At 40.4% G+C, this 21,121-nt stretch overlaps 1 protein-coding gene across 6 annotated transcripts in view; it reads right to left on the bottom strand.

Annotated features, from left to right (window-relative positions):
- osbpl8 (oxysterol binding protein-like 8) overlaps positions 1-21,121 on the bottom strand; it is an 84,312-nt gene that overhangs the window by 25,842 nt on the left and 37,349 nt on the right. For 3 of the 6 annotated variants that reach the window (XM_046379731.1, XM_046379733.1, XM_046379732.1), the window contains exons 3-4: positions 14,353-14,389; positions 12,514-12,684 (exon numbers count right to left, since the gene is read on the bottom strand). In XM_046379731.1, coding sequence (XP_046235687.1) covers positions 12,514-12,684; positions 14,353-14,389 — 208 coding nt within the window. Of the gene's footprint in view, positions 1-3,029; positions 3,768-12,513; positions 12,685-14,352; positions 14,390-21,121 lie in introns of those variants that run through there. The other 3 variants (XM_046379734.1, XM_046379735.1, XM_046379736.1) reach the window with 2 other exon arrangements.

The raw sequence follows: 21,121 nt of genomic DNA, 5'->3' as shown, positions 1-21,121 counted from the left end.
TCGACACAATAGCAATAGCTAATAGAGTTTTTTTTGTTTTGTTTTTAAAGAAGAACTTAAGTGCAAACAGCCTGCACCGGGTGTCTGGAGTATCTAAAATAAGGAGGAATGGAGCAGAGGCTGGGAACTGACTGTGAGAAAAACAACATGACTCAGACAATGTCTTGCAGCTTAAAGATATTTGTTTTGCTGGAGAAGGTGCTAGTATACAGGGAAAAGAAGTGGGCTTGCAGCCAGGAGGTCACCAGACACAGAAAGGTCTGAAGAGACAGTGGTGAATAATGTCCCCTCCCTCCACAGCTGCGGTTAAGATGCCCTTGAGCAAGGCACTCGACTGACTGAGCTGCTCGTTCAAACAGCAGAGGACTGAGGTTGCACTAGGACGTTTATGTCTGAATTACTGCATGAAAAGTGTGTCGGTGTTTGTGCAGAGTCAGCCTTTCCTGGATTAAGAAAGGTCAAAAACATTAATCTGCGAAGGTGGAACAGAGAACATCCACTCTGTTGAAGCTCCAGGGCCTGCCAGCTGTCTGCCTCCAGGTTTGTGTCCTTTTCATCAGGACAAACAAAGGAAAGATCAGAGGTAGGGATTTTACAAATGACCACTAAACTGATTTAATCCTAAATGTTCTATGGGATTTGGTATACTTCTAAAAACAAGGATTATCACTGCACTCTCATGAACATATCACTGGAACCTGAGTGAAAACGAACTGGCTGAGCTGAGGTCTGAGCCTTCTTCATTCATCAGTTTGCATGGCCTGATCAAACTGCAACAACCCATGGATGCTTATCTCTTGCTCTCCAGTTGTGATGAGAGAGAAAGACACGCAAAGAAACGTCTCACGGTTAGTGTATAAGAAAAATTCTTCTTGAGACATCTACAGTGTATGCACTTTGATATAATCAAAATCTATACTCAACATTGGTATGACTTTTAACAAAAGGCGATTTCCTTTTTGCTATGAAATTTATTTTGGCTGATGATTGGTGTAAGTTGCTGACACTGGTACCTGTTTTTTCTCAAACTGTGAAATGGAAAAAGAAAAAGTGCTATTATTGGATGTTATTTATTTTTCTGCCAATACAGCCCCCCCCCCTACATTTATGTCATCCAAGGAGCGTTTTTTGTTCCATCTGGTAATATGAATGATTTAATTTGATTCATGCAACACCACTGTGGGTAGATACTAAAAATACACATAGGCTGGTAACATTGTCAGCTAATGAATAGCGTGCCACTTTTGGTTTTTAGTACTTTATACATTCTAGTCATATCTTGTTACCATAGTGGAAGCCACAAAATGGAGACAGCTTATGAAGGCTAGAACCCCTCCTTTCTGTAATGTATAAATGTAGCTACTGACGATTCAGCAGGTGTTGAGAACACCCACTGAGCAGCTCCGTCAGCGGCAGACTGCTACACCCTCAGTGCAGGAAGGAAGGCTTCCACAGGTCCTTCATTCCCACTGCTGTTAGACTGTAGAACTCGACAGTCTAGTCCTCATTTCCTCCCTTATGCAGACCTGTATACAGCTGTGTGTTGTACAGTTAATTTATTATCTCTTTAGATTTTTTGAAACAGTTTTTGCACACCTTTTGCTTGTTGCACTCTTTTCTGTTCTTGTGAGCTGCCATGATAAGTCAATTTCCCCACTGTGGGATCAATGAAGTTCATCTTATCTTATCTTATCTTATAAAGACTGACAACATGAGCACAATCCCAAACTGAATTGCGCCATGGTGGCTGGCTGCATTATAAGTCAAAAACTCCTCCATGTTAGCACATGGACTAAACTAAACATTCAGAACTGTTTTTCCTAAATATGGTTTCTATCATTTTAGATAGGTCTTGATATGATGGTTTTATTAGTTATTTGATGCAATAGAAAAGAAATGAAAGGTGAAAAAAGGTGATGACTGACACCTGAGCGCTGCTTGCAATTGAGTCTGAGCCCTATGACTACTGCACATACTCTGGCTCCTCCAGCACAAGATGCCAACACATGTATCCGGGTCATTTTCACTTGACTTCTGTACAGCGGGAGGAAGTGGAGACATCGTCCATCCTTATATATGTCAGTGAGAACAAACAGTTACAATTTCTGAAGGCAAAACAAATTCAGCAACACCCAAAGGTGAGATGTTGTTGAGGAACACACCTCTTGTAGTTGATGGCAAACCTATGTAGACTTATTAAAAAAACGGGGGAAAAAAATTGATGTATTCTGTGTTCACAGAATACATGATCATAAAGCGCACCCTTCAGTAACTTATCCCAGAAGTTGACAGCGCATATCCTAGCAACAACAGCAGGCCTCAGATGTCACTCAACAGCTGCCATGAGAAACTCCCACTCAGATAACTGATTATCCGTACATTCTACAAATATGTCTAACATCATTTCATGCTTTTTTGAAAAATAGAAAATTATGCAAAATAGTTTCAGCATCATTCTAAATTCTATTAATATCATGATACTGTAATATCAAATGTCTCAATTTCTTGCACAAAAACAGGAGAAGTTTAATTTAAGCTTGACTTGAGATCAATGTTTTTGCAAGTATTTCACTTATGTATATCAGTTTATCAGCTTTTCTAATCTGATTGGGGTAAAGCATTCAAAGGTAGTCTTTTTAGTCTGCTTTCCCTCTGCAAACATGCACAACAGTTTTTTGTCGTTGTTGAGGAAACTTAAGAGCAGTGAAACACGTCGGTCATATCAGCTAACCTCATCCAACCTCTAAATCCAGACTGAGCGAACGAGCAAACAAGTTTACGATAAGTAGCGATAACAAGAACTCTGTGGACTTTCCTGCTTGAATGTAGAGTAGTAACCTGTTACAAACTGCTGACTGCCAACAATGCAGCTGAACTATGTGACACACCTCCTTCACAGCCAATCAGTCAGACTACTACAGACATACTAGTCAATCACGAGACAAAACTACAGGGTCTAACGACAGGCCAGCAACATTTCCCGGTACGGAGATCTACAAAATGCTGTTTCCAGACTATCACACACCCACCTGGCAGCGAGATGGGCGAGAGCTCATTATAGCCCCCAAAGGAGGCATTGCGGATGAGTTTGCGTCCATCCGGGTGTGGGGGCCGAAGTGATGCTGTCCCGCCGCACGTAGAGAAACGGCGACGGCTCAGGAGGCCCTCCTCCTTCATCATGGGGACGGCAGGAGCTCCCTCGGCGTGTGGGAGGTGGAGAGGGAGGGGTGGGGGAGTGGTAAAGAAAACTCAAGGGTAGAAGGTTTGGGGGGGTGGGTCGAGGGGGGTCACGAACCAGTCGGATCCGTCCCACGCAGCTAAGCGATTAAACACACAGAGTAGCTCAGACACCAGGCATCAAAGCAGTGCAGTATGCTGCTTTCCTATGCGCTTCCTTCAGCCGACTGCTCCCTTCCTCCCTCACAAACACTCTCGCTCTGTGCTCTGTGAGTGTGTGTGAAAGCAGCAGCCTGTAAGTACTTAATAACGAATAAGCTGAGCCCCTCCTACTCCCTCTCCTCCGGATGGGTAGGAGAGATCCATCTTTGCTTGAAAATAGCCCTCATGTTCCACATCTCATCTTTCCCTTCTGCTACATTTCCATTTCATGACTTTATATTCAAAAGGGACACTTCACCGTTTTTCAGACGAATTTCAATGGTCATTTAGTCATTGCGGTGGCACGTTTGTGACACCTGTGAAACTTTTTAATATTTTTTAAATATCATTCCAGGCAAATTTAGTCTTAGTCTGCTCACTTCATATGAAGGAAGCAGTAAGATGAGTTTCTGTTTTTTCCACAACAAGTGCCAATTACAACTAGCACATGTCTGAGACAAAACAGATATGAAAGATCCACAGACTACAGAGCAAATGCAACACATAAGAGGTATAAGCTCAAACTGATATTCCTTCCTTCCTTCCTACTGACATTCCTTCCTTACATCTAGTGGCTAACACAGTGTTGCTGTTAAATGCACTGCCCAATCTGCTGGCTAGGGTGGCAACAGCAAAGCCACTGGGAGAGCACAAAAAGCAGTGATGCCAAATAATATCTGATCCATGTGCCCACCAAAACCAGTCACCAACCTGGAGAAAATTTCACCACTGAGCGTTCTTACCTAATGCGGCCACTTCTTGTAACCTTATTTTATTGAAACTGAATACAGTATTATATCTGTTTCTCGAATGATTATCTCATTTATTCAGATTTGGCAATCAACAACTTCAAGCAACCTCTATCCTATAGACTATAGCAAATCCTATAGTCTATATGTTCCAGTGCAAAGGTTTTAAATTGTATAAGCTTTTCAGTTTAATGGTGCTTTGAGTCTTGACACTTTAATTTATTCTTGACCTTAGATAGAGCAGTCAAGAAAGCTGATGAGGGTCGAAAGCTCCCAGAACAGCTACCAAATAGAGTTGTAGTTAGATTTGTCTGACTATAAGTTGCTACCGGTAGGGAACCACATTCTCAATGCAGCTCTCTGTTAGGACTAGAGATGGACCAATAGACCAGTCAGGGACCGGAATTGGACAGTTCTGAGTCGGCTTGACCTGGACCAGAGACAGGCCGGTCACTCTCCTGTAGTTCCATTACCAAGCTGGTCCGGGAGGTATCGGGAGGTCACACACACACACACACAAAAAATCTGAAATCGGAAGCGGCCCAGAAAATTGCAATTGGTGCATCTCTATTCAGGACCAAATCCTAACGAACACTGGAACAAGGATAGCTCTCTGAAGGAGGACTACACAGTCATGTCCCAGGCTGGTGTGGTGAGGAATTACCTCACATGCAATACATACTGGTACATGTAGGCTTTCTGGTGGCTACATGGTGCTGGTTTAAGCTCTGTACAGAGGAACACTGATTTCCCCATCAATAGTAAGTGATCTTAAGAGGATGGCCAATAAGGCCACAAACTGTGGATGTCTTTAATGGCCATGAAATGTCCCTTTAAGACACCGTATATACCTGCTCTCCCTTTTTCTAATCACACTATTCTCTTATCTTCATCCCTCTGATAATACAGCTTGCAAACTCCTGCACATCAGACTACACACACAATCAGACATGACCACAAAATATGAGCTCTACTGAGGACAGAAGGAAGGACTTTATCACACCAATGCTTTGTTAGCTCCACTACATTCTTCAGATGTAAACCAAGAAAATCATTTACTTTCAACAGACACATCTTCATATTGTCACATTTACAATTTATTCTGTTCAGCTTTTACAGAATCAGAGTTCAGATTCACATTTGCCAAAGTAAGAGGCTTCAGTGGTGGTCACTGAGACCCGCACTGCGTGTGCTCTTCCTGGATACAGTTAAATCATTCTGCTTTGTCTGTGAATGAGGGGGCAACACCGACTGCAAATTGCCTTGCTGTGACGCAGGCCCTGTTTCACAGAAGTGTTATGTCAGTGGCGCAAATCTGCTCTATTGTCAGGAATAATTGTGGCTCAGACCAGTTGAAAAGCTTACATATTTTCATATGTTTCAGAGAGTTTCTTCACAAACTGTAAGTGGCAATATTATGTGGTTTTTTATTTTAGTTGCTGTGCTGAACGCCATCAAAGATAATTAAGGTCATCAGGATGGTTCATAACAAGCAACAAGATACTGTGCCTTCAAAATTCTGCAAGGGCACCAATGGCTGCTGTATTATCTGCTGAAATGAACAGTCTTGGCATCAGAGATGTGAAGCATCAGAGCGCGTCTATGACATAAATGCAGTGCTTCTAGGCTAGCTTAGAGAGGCAAAGAGTACAACTCCCTCCTAAACCACTGTCCCTCAGCTAACTAATAAATCTTAAAACTCATGAACCTGCAGCTCAAATGTGTTTTTGTTAACACAAGTAATTAGGATGTTCAGGCTGCAGAATTCACATCCCAGACCTAATTAACCTGCTTGCAGAGAAAAGTTCACTTCTGTTGGTCCAATAGCATTTCACAGGCACCTGAGAGACAAATGCTAAGTTTAGTTGTCATCTGGGCCGCTTTTAAGTTATTTCCAGTAGAGTTAGGATTGATTCTCATTAATGATTACTGATTCTGGAAAATCTTAATCTGGAGCTGAACTGACTGAAGTAATGTAAATAATCCATATTTAACCACGGCTTTATCTTACTGTAAACATTCTGTCTGCTTTCAATCTGTTATTTATTCTGGCATTTTGTCTTCCTATGACCACAGTTTCTGCATTCCTGTCAAATAATGCTTCACTTGTTGTTTCAAACATGCGTGGATAAAATATTTTATACATTCTTTTCACATTCTTGAGAGATGCAGAAGCATTAAGAGTACATATGTGAGTACTGCTTGACTACCAGCAGGGTGGATTGGCTGGATGGAGTTACTCGTGCATCATGTCTACCTGCTCCACTACTCGTGTGTGAGGTGAGCTGGTGTCAGGTAAAGGTGGTGCTGCCATGCCAACCTGGCCATCACAAGGCTGTGTAAGGATCTATAGCTGCCCTGTCTAGCAATAACCCAACACAGACTTTGATTGCCAGAGTTACTGCTACATTTGCATCCTCAAGAATTATCTGATTTAAAACAAAATCTCACACTGAGGTTTGTTAGCCATGGCTCTAAATATGGCAAATAATTTAACTAAACAGGCAGTTGATCCACCCATTTAGGCCTAAATGTCTATATAGATAGATAGATAGATATAACAGACCGAAATATCTTCATCTTTGGTGAACTGCTATGAAATCTGGTACAGATATTCATTGTGGCCACAAGATGAACTGTAATCACTGACATTTCCTTTAGGGGGTATCAATACTCTCCAGCACTTAATTAATTAATGATTGTTGTAGTGGAGGAGAAGGAGACTTTCTGAGTTTCTATGTTTAGCAGCAGGCAGGTACTGAGCAGGCTTTTGTTTGTCCCAGTGTGATCAGGTTAACAGCTTTTCTCAATCCAGTGTAGGCGATTGGTCGCTTTTCATTGAAAATGAATGTAGGCCTGATTTCCTTTTGGTGCATGTGTGCTGTTACATGGGCATAATTTTCAAAAATGTTGAAATTTTCAAAAGATGTTAATTAAACAAATAGTAAATTCCAACTTTATTTATTTTCGATTTAATACTGTAATGGTATTTTGGCCAGAACTTGCAGGGCACACATTTTTCCAAAATGTAATCAATGTCTATACATTAAAATTTATTTTTAAATATGAGTCTAGTTAACTGGTTGGTAAGGGAAAAAAAGGCTGATGATGGACATGATGGACATGACAGAGCAGAGGTCAGCTGGATTTTATTTTATTATCTCTCTATATTAGCTGTACTTTTTGTTTTGTGTTAATCAACAAAAGTTATCACTCTACATATCAAGCTAAACTAATATGTTGAACATGACAAAAATGATACTATACCTGCTAAACATTAGCATGTTAGCTGTGCATTGTTGTAGGAGCAGCCTTATTAACACTTACTATTACCTAAAGCAGATACAGTGTGTGGTGACTGAGAACAAAACAGAGCTTTCTGATCTGTTTTGTTATTTTCAACTAATATCAGCAAGTAATCTCCTCATCATAACAACACCGATGGAAAAACACAAGCCACAACCAGCAGGGCACAACAATCTTGTAGTCATTGATGAAATTCATAGTGAATAAATGATCTTTAACAAAACAGCTCAAAGCTCAAAGGAAGTGCTTCAGGGTTCACATGTGGGACACAAAAACAATGACTGCAGTGCAGACAAACTTCTACACAGTAACCCATGAGCTGCAAAACATCTGATACCATGCAGTACAAGTGATACACGCACTGCAGACAGTAGGTCACAAGCAGACAGATGTATCTAGTCTTACATAAAGGCTGCAAGGGGACCCTGTAAGGCTGGGATTAGCTTTGCAACAAAGAGGCTTTTGAACACTGGCCTACAGGCAGCTTCTGCTGTATTCCTTTCCTCAGTCACACAGTAAGAACAGTCAGACACTTTGATGAATGGAAGAATCATGGGTCTTGTTTCTGTCCACATGACAGCTTAGTTGAGAGAAGGCCATTTTACACTGGTGTGATCTTCATTCTGTCCTCATGAGGGGCACCTCACATTGACAATGCACACACGTGCGAGCACAATACGGGAAGCCACAAGACAGCACAGGTCAGAAACTGTCATGGCCTCATGTGAGGAGGTACAACTAAGACCGTCATTGCTCTAGCTGAAACACTACCAGGGACTACTGTTACCTTCGACTACTTCTCACTGTACCTTGCGTTCCCTCAGGCTAAAACTGAAGTACCTCAGTGTTAAATGTTGACAGGACTCTAATCGCCCACATCATTCTAAAATCACTCGTGCTTTAGATCCAGGTTGTGTCAGTCCAGGCGAGCCTTTGGCGGTCTGAGCAGAGCTCAGGCCCCAAGGCCGAGATATTCTCCAGCATCTTTGTCCTGTCCTCCTTTACTTCCACAGACTCTTCGTCATCCACAGCACGTCTCCACTGTCAAGCCCTGTCCCTCTTAGCGCCCAGGCCTCCCGGGGCTCAGCCACTCACTGGATGAAACCGTGGGCGAAAGAAGGCACGCTGAATCGGCAGTGGCTGAGGGTGCAGATAAGACCAGCCCCCTCCATGCTGTTAACCCCTTCTCACAGAGCATAATCCCTGAGGCTGAGCTTAAATCCATGCTGACCCTACCTGCTCTCTTACTCCTACACGCCCTTGCTTTCCAACTCAGATCACTTCCCTTTAATTAATATATTTTTAATCTTTCCATCTCCTCTGCTGATTTCTATGCTTTTAAACTCTCCCACAGTTTTATCACCATCTTATCCTCCTCATTGCATCATTCCCCTCCTCTCTCTTCCTCTGTCTTTCACTCACTCACTCTGCTGTACAGGATTTTCTGTTTACCTTGAAAGAGGAGAGCAACTGAGTGAAAGACGGTTAAAGCGAGAGTAGCTTCAAAGCTGATCGAAGAAGCCTTGTCAAACAATCTCCTGAGTTTATTTTGGTTCTCAGTGAGTCAAAAGGATAAGAAGGCTCACTTGGCAGCCAGACCACAGACAGCAGAGTTTGTCTGAGCATATGTGATGATGCAACAGACTCAGATTACACTAATTAATCCATATAGTACTCCAGCTGCATTAGGAAATAGTAATACACAATATTTTAATATAAATAAAAGTTATGTTCCTCTCTATTACTCTGTTACAAGTTAATTTTTACTTACAGTATAAAAACTGTTGGTTATCAAATAAAGACTAAAGCTACTTGTCATATTTAATTTATCCACCCTGCTCTAAAATTTCTGCAAACTACGTAAGTTTCGCACACCTTTAACACCAAGTGCCCAATCGGTACTGCACATGTGCAATTCTCAACAGAGAAGAGATAAAAATGAGATGGCTCACTCCTTAAACACTTCCATCATTAGCCCTGAAAAAAGAAAAAAATGCTAAAAACTAGTGCTGAGCCGTGCGTTAGAGCTGAAAGATACTCTCTCTGACAGGTCAGTGTTGTTTGAGTTTAAAAAGATTTACAAAAATGGCACACTGAAACTCAAACTTTATCAACACAAAAGGAATAAGGTATTACTTCTTGTGAAATATGAAAAGGCTAATATTTATTATTTAAAGAGCAAATCAATAGTAATTATAGTTCAGTGTCATGAAAAAAGCAGAAGTACTTTAAAAGTAGATGCTTGGACTGAGACTGTTGTCCATGTGTTTCTAAGTTACTCAGGTTTTTTAGGTTAATTATTTGCCATCTTTGAACATGTAATTGGTTAAGTTTGTTAAGTAAAATGTCAAAAAGTTGTGAAAAATGCTCAGAAGTTTCCAAAGTGACATCTTCAAATAGCGTCTTTTGTCCAACCAATTGTCCAAAAGCCAAAGACTCCTCAGTTACTGTCATAAATGACAAAGAAAAGCAGCAGATCTTGACATGTTTGACAGCTGATGATGCCGGAGTCCTTCTTTAGAGAAGGGGAATTTGATTACAGATCAAGCCCCATGCAAACAGGGGCTGAGTGATGAGAGTGAGTGCACAAACACAGCAAACTGGTCAGTCAGAGGGGTGGCAGTTCACTCCTGGGTAAAATCAAATGTAATTATGTTCCAACAACACATATGAAATTTACCATCTAGAAATCATCACTTTGATGCAAGACCCAGGGCCAGCTGAAATAAACTCAGTTGCCATGGATACCAATTTTGGGCTGCAGGGAGTCGACGGTCAGACAAAAGCTTTCAAGCTGTCCTACTGACAGACTATTCACACATGCAGTTAGAATGAAGTTTGCTGGACAGATAACAGCCACTTGTGACTGTTGGTTTCTTGCTTACTGAACATGCTCTAACTATTTGCTATTAAATAAAGATATTTCATTATACTGATGGTCTTCAAATGATATGTTTGTGTACAGTGCATGTTGTTCTTGATGAATAACTACGTACACATGTAGAGATCCGATATGTAAAGTGCCCAGAAGCTGGACAGCAGCTCAACAGAACAGATTTTATAGAAGCTATCACAAATGATCAAGTGATTGTTGTACAGACACACAAACACACACACACACACACACACACACAGAGTCAAACTGTAGTCATGAATGTTGTCATAAATACATTGTTAACATACATTAAATATTATTCTGTGTATTTAATGTATTTACTTAAATGTTACGCTTACTCCCTCTTGTGGCAGGAAGAAGACTTACAGTGCTCTTCAAAGAGTGAGGAAACAACACACTGAACTATTTCCTCAAATATATTCATGCAAATGGATTCAACTTGCCGTGACAATAAATGATGGGATACTAGAGTGACTTGAATGTGGTCTACATGTTTCACATCGTAATGTAAAAGCAACATTCTCGTATTGATGAGTAAGGTCATATCTTTGGAGTTTCAGATTTGAATCAATGTAAATGAAAACCTACAACATTCCTGAAGCTCAGTAAAACATCAGGTGAGCTTCACATCCATCTTTGACATGTGACCTTGTCTCCTGTGATACTGACACACTATGAAACTGGAGTAAACTGCAACAGCCCAATAGCAGCCCAAAGCTCTTAATCTAATCTACTTGCTTTGAAGCATCAATAGCTGGTGCAAAATATGCTTTTTGTCTCGCTCATCTCAAGAGTCTACATCATTTTTTAACTAAACAGATAATGAGGAAATGCACATCAAGGTCTTACAGAATCCACCAGAGGGCGATGTAACACAAGAATAAGGTACAGGCAGCGTGAGGGGTGATGTAAGACCACAGCCAAATCTATCATTGAACTTAATTCTGGACAGTTACACATCCTCTATTTGGCTTGTTCCTAATTTGTTGTAATCAAGAGAATGACTATCATTAGACCACAGTGAGTGTCAAGAAAGCAAAATGAGCTCCCTTCCAACCACACAGCCAGATTCTGATGACTTCTTGAAGTGACAGAGCTAAAAGGCTGAGGAAAACAAGATTTTATAGAGCAACATGAAAAGACTGAGGGTAAGGAAACTAACCTGGTTTAGCTTTGATCAAAGCACACCTGCTTATTTTGACTCAGAGGTCATACACCGCAGCTATAATAAACCTTGGGTTACGATTCTCAAACACAGAGTGATTTACTGCAGAGTCTGTAAGAGATTCAATGCCACCGAAATACAAAAACAGAAGAACATGATCAACCTGCAGGTTTGTGGCTGTGCACAAGTACACAGGCAGGCTGAGAACTACTCATCAAGTGAGTGCTGTTTCTACCCCAGGAGTGTCTGGGAAAGGTATAGGCTAAAAATAATGCCAGCATCATTTCCTGGGGCTACAAATATCCAGAGTCACCAGTAAAACATGAACCTAAACATACAGACATACATTTTAGAAATGTAGCTATTGTTCTTGTCATCCATTCAGTGAGGAGGTAAGGGGTTTAATGGCTTGCCCAGGCTCAGCGAGTTACGTGGCTGCTGCTGCACCGATTCAGTCTGTGACCTTTCTGTTGTAAGACAGCTGCTCTGACCATCCAGCAGCCAATGAATATTAATGTGTTCTATCAGGACAATTACTGACTCAACACATAGAACTAGTACTACCAGAAAATATGAAAGGATTCCTAAAAAAGTTCACTGGAAATCACAGAGAAACTGAATCCTATGCAAATCTGTCACGTATGAAATTTCCAAATAAAGGAAGTCACTCGGAAATAGGCTTTTAAAGCAATTCCGTATATATTTTGGTGGCTGTGAGCACTTACGAGAAAATACTTGCAGTGGTTGAAGTGGCAAAAATAGAAAGGGGATAATGCAATGTCTGCAATGTCAATTAGCTTTTAAAATTAATCTATGAAAGTTACTGGTCAAACCAGGCCAAGTAAGGTGGGTAAGGTATGGTATGGCTGCATGACTGTGGCGCGAGTTTATGAGCTATTTTATTTGTAAATGACAAATCCATGGAGTTCAGTACTGCATAAACCAAAGCAGAGCTACAACACAAGTTGAGACGAGAAAATACAGTAAAGGGTGGAACGTAAAGGAAGTCTGTATCTTACAGTGGCTGTGGCTGACCCCGGGGCTGAGGGTGGAGGGGGTGACGACGTGCTCCCTGTTGGGCGTCTGGAGGCCTGCCTCCTTCTCCCTCTCCTTGTCCCGCTCCTTCACCTGGCGCTGGCTCATCCTACCTGGGGTCAGAAGGACGGTGTCATCACCGCACACTACAGCAGCTACAGAGAGAGAGGGAAGAGAAGAGATGAAAAGAAAGGACACAAGAGACACATGTTGTCATCTAACTCTGGATCAGAGAACATCTACACACAGCCCTCTTAGAGCATCTGCTGGGTGGAGCCTTCTGTGTCACAACAAACGTTGTGAACGTGTCTTCATCCACGTCTTACGATATGAAAAAGAGGCATTTCATGAGCGCCACTAGCATCAATAGGTGCCCTTGTCCCTTATCACTTCTCCTTGTTTACCTGGTGCCAATGAAGCAAGCAGGCATGCTATTCTGAGGCAATGGGAGCATGCTTTGATTGGCAAAGGACCAAAATAAACGCATGAAAATTAAACAGTTCTATCTTGAATGAGACACTCCCTGATTTTATTATACAGTATCTAATAGCACTGCATATAACTCTACACAGCTCACATTTGAGTATGACATGCTAGACTCATGTCTGGGGCTCATTAAGTTGAGAAACATTTAGAACATAAAACATGAATACAGATCTATATACCATGTGGGGTCTAACACAGTACAAATCTGCTTGATAGCCAAAATATCACTTCATCTCATCTTAGAATCTACTGGGTTATTACTGTTTTTCAGACCAGGTGATCTCTTTTGATTAGGCTAATGAGGTAGTCAGTGTGAGCTTCAAGTCTCTTTTACAGTGACTGGTTGGCAATACAACTTCCTTCCACACTTACATTCTCAAGTTTATCCTGAACATTTCTGCCATCGTATTACTCTTTACAGTGACTGCACTATGACTAATATGTTGTACTACAAATACAAATACAGTGTTACACTTTTTTCTTTTTAGCCTTATCTCAGACTTGGCCAAAATCTTTTTCAAAGATATCTGTGGACTGGTATTCAAACACACAAAAGACAAGATATACTGCATCTGTGGTTTGTATTCATTTTTGTTCAATGAGCTCAAGGACCCAAGGATTTAAGCAGATTATTTTTTTACACTATTCACTACATTCACCTGGATACTGACACAATGTGATTAGGATAGAATGGGTCTATCTTTATCAGTGGGTTTAGTGCAGTTTGGGTGGGTGCCAACCAAGATGGGATGTGCACAACAAACCTCCCATAATCACCTGAAAAGGTACAATCCCTGCGACCACACCAGTATTTAAATAAAGAAATGCTTAAATTTAACCAAGTTGTTCATGTTACACAACAACGGGAAGAAAACACTTAAGAGACTACTGGGGTTTTAATTTTAAGGAGGCGGAAGGGCTACAGACAGACAACCTATACAACTTTTAAAACCTGCAATTACAAAGAAAGCCCCAAGCAAAATAAATGTCAAAGACAACTAATACAGATTCTGCTCATTACTAAACTGCAGGTAATAGTTTATTAATGAGTGTGGATCTTTGGATAAAAGAAGGTGCTGGCAGACCAATTAACATAACAATAAGCAGTGTAAGAACAGTTTAAGTACACAACACAGAAAAACAAGACACATTTAAGAGAACATTCATCAAAGAAAATTGTGGAAAATGGGTGCATTACTATTAGCTAGTTGCCTTACTTGAAACAAACACACACACCCGCTACTTTATGTTCCATACACTCCTAAGTACCAGCCCTGGCCCTTCCCCTGACTATGTGCACTGCCCTTAGCCCTTCCTCGAAAAGGTCACTGGCTTACCGGAGGTGGCATGGTGCTCTCTCAACTCTGCATGGTGCTAGCAGGGGGAAAGGGTGGAGACAGAAAAAGAAAAGTGCAAGAGAGAGGAAAAGTGATAGATAGATGAGGAACACAGAGAGAACAAAGAACAAACAGCGAGAGGGATTGAAAAAGTGTGTCAGAGAATTTGGATAAAGATTAAAGGACAGAAAGGGAAGAGGGGAGTCCACCATGTGTTGTTGACCAGATGTTGGCAGTGGTAGGTTTGCGTGCAGCAGGATGGGCGATAGCGGGCAGCATCAGCAACAGCAGCAGGGGTAGAAGCCGCAGCCACACAGGACGACAACAAATAACAATAATAAAAAAGAGGAGACAAGAGACAGAAAACAAAAGAAAAAACAGACATTAGTTTAACCAAAATGTTCACGAAGACATAAGCTGACATAACTGAGAACAGGTTGAGGGCAATGGCCGGGATAAGATGGGGACTGGGTCATGCAAGAGGACTGGATAGCCACACTATACACACCCACATGTCTAGTTTATATGAGCAAATGCTTATATTTCAACTGACAAGACAATCACTGTTGCACCCATCCCATCCATAATAACCATAAAGGAGAACTGAAATATTCTTGATGTATCCTTGTTTCCTGTTATGAGATGGAAGCTGACTGTACCACCACATTAGTCTTTAATTTATTACTGCATCCAGAATTTCCGTTTTGGACAAATGTGCATTGCCAAAGCAAGGCGTCTTTATTTGATGACCAGGGAGTGAGACTGGTCAATTATTTTCCTCTCTCCTTCGATACAATTCAAATTAGGCCTGTGCTTACGCAGAAAGCAAAGGAAATTTTCACTTTGTGTTACTCACTAGAGTTTGATTGCTGGATCATTTGAGTTCATTTGTCCCAAACAGCCAGAATACCTCATTGTATATCAGCAGTAAGCTAGCAACCAGCGAGCAGTGAGGTACCAAGGCTGTATGTGTCTGAGATCAGCCTCTGACTGAAATAACACCCACCAGCAACAGTAAACAAAGACAAAGAGAGACTAATTACAGAACAAATATTGCACAGTACAAACTTGCACATCAGCATTTGCATTGACTTTGTCTGTAACTGTGTTGCACAAAGAATTCACCTCATGTTGATGTGAACATAGTTATTTTCGATGACCTGAGTGTTCAGTTTTCAATGTTGAAAAACACACTGATTATTTTTTCAGTTAATCATTTATTCTACGATATATACAAAAACAGTGAACAAGACAAACCTTCTACAGCAATACTAGTCACTCAGTGGGGCAATATCCTCATAATTACAAAGCTAACAAACTACTGTTGACAGCAATAGATATAATGTTTACCTTGTTCAACATTTTAGGTCAAGGTCAAGGTCAAGTATGTGTGGTACACAGAGCAATGACACAACGTTCCTCTAGGATGCAACATGGAGCTACATGAATAGAATATGCATAGTGAATATAAAAATAAAAATACAAAGTTCAGCCTGATGTACAAACAGAGGACAGACAAGACAGTGCAATGCGAAGGACGTTAACAATGTCTTAACATGGTGACATTTCCTAATTTCCTAACAAAACACAAATTTCTATACCACTGAGGCAGATGGGAATGTCACTGGTCTTAAACCAAAGAATTTGACAAATTTAAATTCTGAAATGAAGACATCAAATTATGATAATTTATTCAGGGGACAGCATGAATATGTGCACAAAATTTCATTACAAGCCATTCAGTAGTTGTTGCCATTCAGTAGTTGTTGAGGCACATTGTTCAAAAAGTAATAGCGTATAATTTCCATTTACAGTTTGTGTCTCTTTAATTTAAAGATGTGTAAGCCACGTGCAACCTAAAAATGAATGCTGTCACCCCTCTCAGAGTGGCAACAGAAACTCTTATTGGCCAGATATTATTTTCTGGTCCAGTATACCATTGCTTGTACCTGTTCCTTTGCACAGTAGAGGGCAGAAACATTTAACAGCTGACCAAAAAAACAAAAAACAAAAAAAAAGAATCCAGTCACACTTGCTCACCATGTCTTTGCTCTGTCCTGCAAGCAGCACTGGTTCGCTTCAATCACATTCACAGTCATCTCACACCCAAAATGTCAACTCATTGCACAATATGCCTAATCTCTGGATCCTCAGGACACCTGCCTCTTGTAAAGGCTTACGTGGAATTGCGATTTAACAAGATACTAATTAACCCATTGTGACAATCCGTACGGTTGCAGGGATGGCTGTGGCAAACTGACGTCACAGTCATACCTGGAACAGAGCCGGATTGCCCTAATCTCCAGTCAGACGAAACACAACCGCAGGCAGCTCAGTAAGGAGGAACACAAAGAAAACCATGCCACTGATTGGATATTGCTCAGTTAATCCATAAGGGAAATCAAATCGCTAAGTTCTGATTGGTTAGAAACCTTAGAGCTACCGTCTGAGAGGACAGAAAAAACTAAGAGCTGCTTACAAGGCCAACGGATTAGAAAACTGTCACTGAGCGTCAGAGGTCGTTTGACAAGGCTTTGTGAAGAGGCATCAACACAGTAGTTTTATAATTTAATCTTGGCTCAGCTCATTTTCTCGCAATGGGAAAGCTCAGATAAACATTGGCCACTCCCTCTGCATTGAGAAACAATGGCTCACAGTCACAGGGGCCTAGAGGTGAGAGAACTCTGACCCAAAGGATGGTAGGATTCCTACACTGATCTTCTGAAAAGAATTCAACAGTCTTTTTGTTTTTCCCTAAACTTTTACAACAATGCCATCCATGATCCCAAAACAGAAAGTCTTGTTTCTATCCTCGACTGAGCAGACTGATGAATGAACCCCATATGGATGTTGGGGGTGGGGAGAAGATTGACAGAGAGACAAAGTGAAGGGCGATGAATAATCTCTAAGAGTCACCAACAAAAAACCTGAATTGTGACAGACAGCCTGATACAAGCTTTATTGGTACAGTGTAATGAGAGGCACAGTTGGATCACTTCATGTGGCAGGCCTATATTAGCATTTGAAAAGCTTTCTTGACTATAAATTGACAATCAAGCTGTAAAGGCTGGTGGATGACTTGACTGCAGGGGTGGACGGATAGATCTAAAAGCATGACAGACCAGTCAACAGGGTCCTTTATGGCTAAAGTTTGACTCATTTAACACTTGCCAACACATCGAAGAAAAATGTTCTATAAAATCCACAAGTATTACAAGTGCAGTTTCTTTCATGCTACTGTCACCCAACAGGCATGTACAGTGTAAGTGCTGTCACAGAGGCAGGAGCACACTTCAACTCTCACCTGCCTGGACTGGTCATTCAACAAACCAAGGTCTATGCACACAGTTAGCAAAATGTTAATGAATGAATGAAAAGGTGGTTATAGATGTGATAACAGGGAGTATATGAGTACTGAGCTGTATTAAGAACTGACTGTAACAGAAAACACTGATAAATATAAATATAATATAAAACAAATAATTTAGTGTAAATAAACTTAATGTTTGTTGGTGTAGCAGAACATCTGTCGATTGAATTTAACGCTGTGAACCTGAACCCCTGTTTTAGAGTGTAGAATTACATCATCCTATTAATTTTATTAATCTGTTTTAAACGCAGGAAGATGGATGAGACATTCATTCACCTACATTTTGAGAAAGACAAGCTGAAGGATATCTGACATTACAAGGACATCGTTTATTGAATCTAATATCTTACAGCTACATTTCACTCACCAACTCTACATTAAAAGCAAAAATGTTGCCACTCAATATTCACAGTCATTTAAAAGGTTCTTTCAAAGCATGCAGGCTCACACACACACACACAGTTGTGGTACGTGTCTGCACACGTACCAGATTTAACTGCAGATACTGAGAAGATGACAGCTGGCAATCATGTAATTTCATTTAACAGAATCTAACCAGGTCTACATCTATCTGCTCAGTATAACTAATTTTTTTCTTTTAGACATCTGTACCTGCAGGTAGTGTGAGTCAGTTTTCATTTAGGTGTAACCCAAACAGAAGATCTTAGATAAACCAGAGGAGTTGAGCAATCAGTAACACCAGGATGTGAGTATATAGTTGCAGATATGCATGTATGATTGTCAGAAGTGATATCAAAATGGAAAATAAAGAAAACAGCCTGTATGTGTGATTAAGGCGAAGTCAGAGGATGTGGCTCAAAGCAAATACACTCGCAATGTTGGCTCACACACTTACATACCAATGTAGCCTGTTCTACCATAAAGAACCACAATAAAGTAGCTCAAGTGGGTAGCCAGCAACCTGCTCTAAACTAAAATCTGAATATAACATGGCATAATGGCAAAAAAATACTTTTTTTCTTTTTAGATTTTGTGGGCACTTGAGAGCTTTTAATTTTAATTTTATTTTAACTGTATTGCTCCCAATATCAGAGCTTTAATCATTGTACTATAGAGCCATTTTTCCCTGCTTTACTGTCAGCTAACAACTGTAGCTATTGAGCTAACCACTGACATGCTGGCCATGTGGGAACATGCTAGTGCTGAGGTTCAACAGCTCCTCGAGCTTTTTGTTATTTTATTGTACTGTGCTATGAACCCGTTCATGGCAATTTGCTCTCATATACATACATACATATGATTTTTATTCAATAAACAGTTTTGATGAAGGGGGGAAAGGCCCCCTGAGCTAACAAGCCTGCTAACTACTTGCTAGTTGCTACTGGGACAGTAATTTCACCCAGTTTTGTTTAAATTTGTACCATTGACACTTCTCATCTCCTTAATGTCAAAACACCATTCTCCTTTTGTGGAGCAGTTTATGCTCAGATAGAGGTTAATTAAAATTTGGATGGAGCAACATAACTAGCTAGCTAAGCTAGATTCCTTTAGTAGTTAGGCCTAACTGCTTTCTTTAAACACGTATTTATAATCATATTACACCTCAGTTGATGATCATAGGTTTCATTACTACGCTGAAACATACACACTGTAACAGAAACTACACCGCCATCTCCTTCAAAGCTTCTGAGCCTTAAACACAGCACGCTCTCTCTGCCCCTGAAAAGATGAATAGTGCTTGCACAGGATAAAATGCCATGACATATTACATAATGTTTAAACATCACTTGCAGCAGATTCCTGACCCAGTTTCTTTTTAGTAGCAGAGAAAGGAGAGACAACAGCAGCTTTTTATCCCTTTCTCTATATCCGAAAAGCACCTTTTGTCATTTCTTCAGCTTGGAATACAAACATAATGTTATGAAGCCAAAATGTTGATGCTAGTCTAATTCAAAATGGGTCCTGTGAGTTCAGCAACAAATATCAAAAATATATAGCTGTGAACAAATCCTCTACTCTTGTCTGTGGATAAAGTGTTGTTGTGGAGGTCACTGATATATTTTGTCATGGAACAACATCAAATATTAAATATTACAGAAAGAGAAAAGAGACATAGAGAGAAATAGAGCAACATGTTCTGAGGTGCCAGACTGCTGCTGAACAGCTGAGTCATCATTGGTAGCTAATTATTAAGTGAAACACTAAGGCAATACATCCTGAGAAATCCAGTCACAATGTGGTTATATTAGCATTTTATGTTGGAAAATGTGTAGCATATTTCTATAGTTCCTCCCTGCTGACAGTATACAGAGCACAGGTATATGCTGATGACTTGCCCCTGCTAGGTAGGGTGAAGGGTCACAGAGCAGAAGTCAAACCTGTCTTGATGAGTTAACCCTAGCAGATGAGATGCTGAGAGTGAGCCAAAACTGTTAAGCTACAGGACTGGAAAACCAAAACAATTAGCTGAAAGACACTAAAATGCTGCTAAAAATTCTCTCTGATAATTCTCTGTGGGTTTCGTCTACAGTCATAGAACCATTTATTGCAGCTTTTGTAATATGTGAAGATATGCATCTATAATACTCAGTGCCATATTTTTTATTTGCAACTATTTGTTACAGCAGTAACCAAATTCCCAACCAAATATCTATGAAAGACATTTTAAAAAGTCACAAAAATGCTTTTGAACTTAATTTGCTAAATTAAGATGGTGACTTGATATTGCGTTGTTACTGAGATTGTGCCCTGGGAGTGAATGAACACACTTTAAATGTGAAAGTCTTCAGCGGCTGCACACTATAATGAAGTTTCTCATAACAGATGCTGTGACACTAGATTAATCAGCTGTGTTTATAAAGCCTAGCTAAGAGCTCTGTTATTTCTAAAGCTAATTATTGGGATTTATCTGTTGCAGTGTTTGTATGTGTGGTATACATTAGGTAAGTGTTTAGGCTATTTTCAAGACCTAGAAAGTTTGCCTTTCCCCCACACAAAATCCTAAAAATATCTGGGACTACCCAAACCCACTGCAAATAACCCAAAGACAATTGATTTTATAGTTCCAGGAAAACCACAGTACATGACAGTGTCTTATTTCATTCACCTTAATTAAGCAACCTGATACAAGCGGCCTTCTAGGGATGTCCTGACCAAGCGATTTTGCCCCAGATGCTTGTAAGCTGTGATCAAGTAAATCTACTGGAAAGACTAGCTCGTTAAGAGGTAGAATCAGCCTTCTAATCACGAAATAATGTGAGTCCTAGTCAGCACAGGCAATAATTGTAAACTCTTGATACTAATATAAGAAAAAACAAATATAAGAAAAAAAAAGATTAGAAAGCTACAGCGGTGGCACCAGTATCACAATAAGGTTCCCAGCCCAAATTATGACTCACTTAAAGAATATATCACTACATCTAAACATGCTGATATTCC

This window comes from Scatophagus argus, chromosome 22, assembly GCF_020382885.2.
Source record: "Scatophagus argus isolate fScaArg1 chromosome 22, fScaArg1.pri, whole genome shotgun sequence".
Taxonomy (NCBI): Eukaryota; Metazoa; Chordata; class Actinopteri; family Scatophagidae; genus Scatophagus; species Scatophagus argus.
The sequence above is the reverse complement of the archived record's forward strand: the minus strand, read 5'-3'. Positions and strand labels throughout refer to the sequence as shown.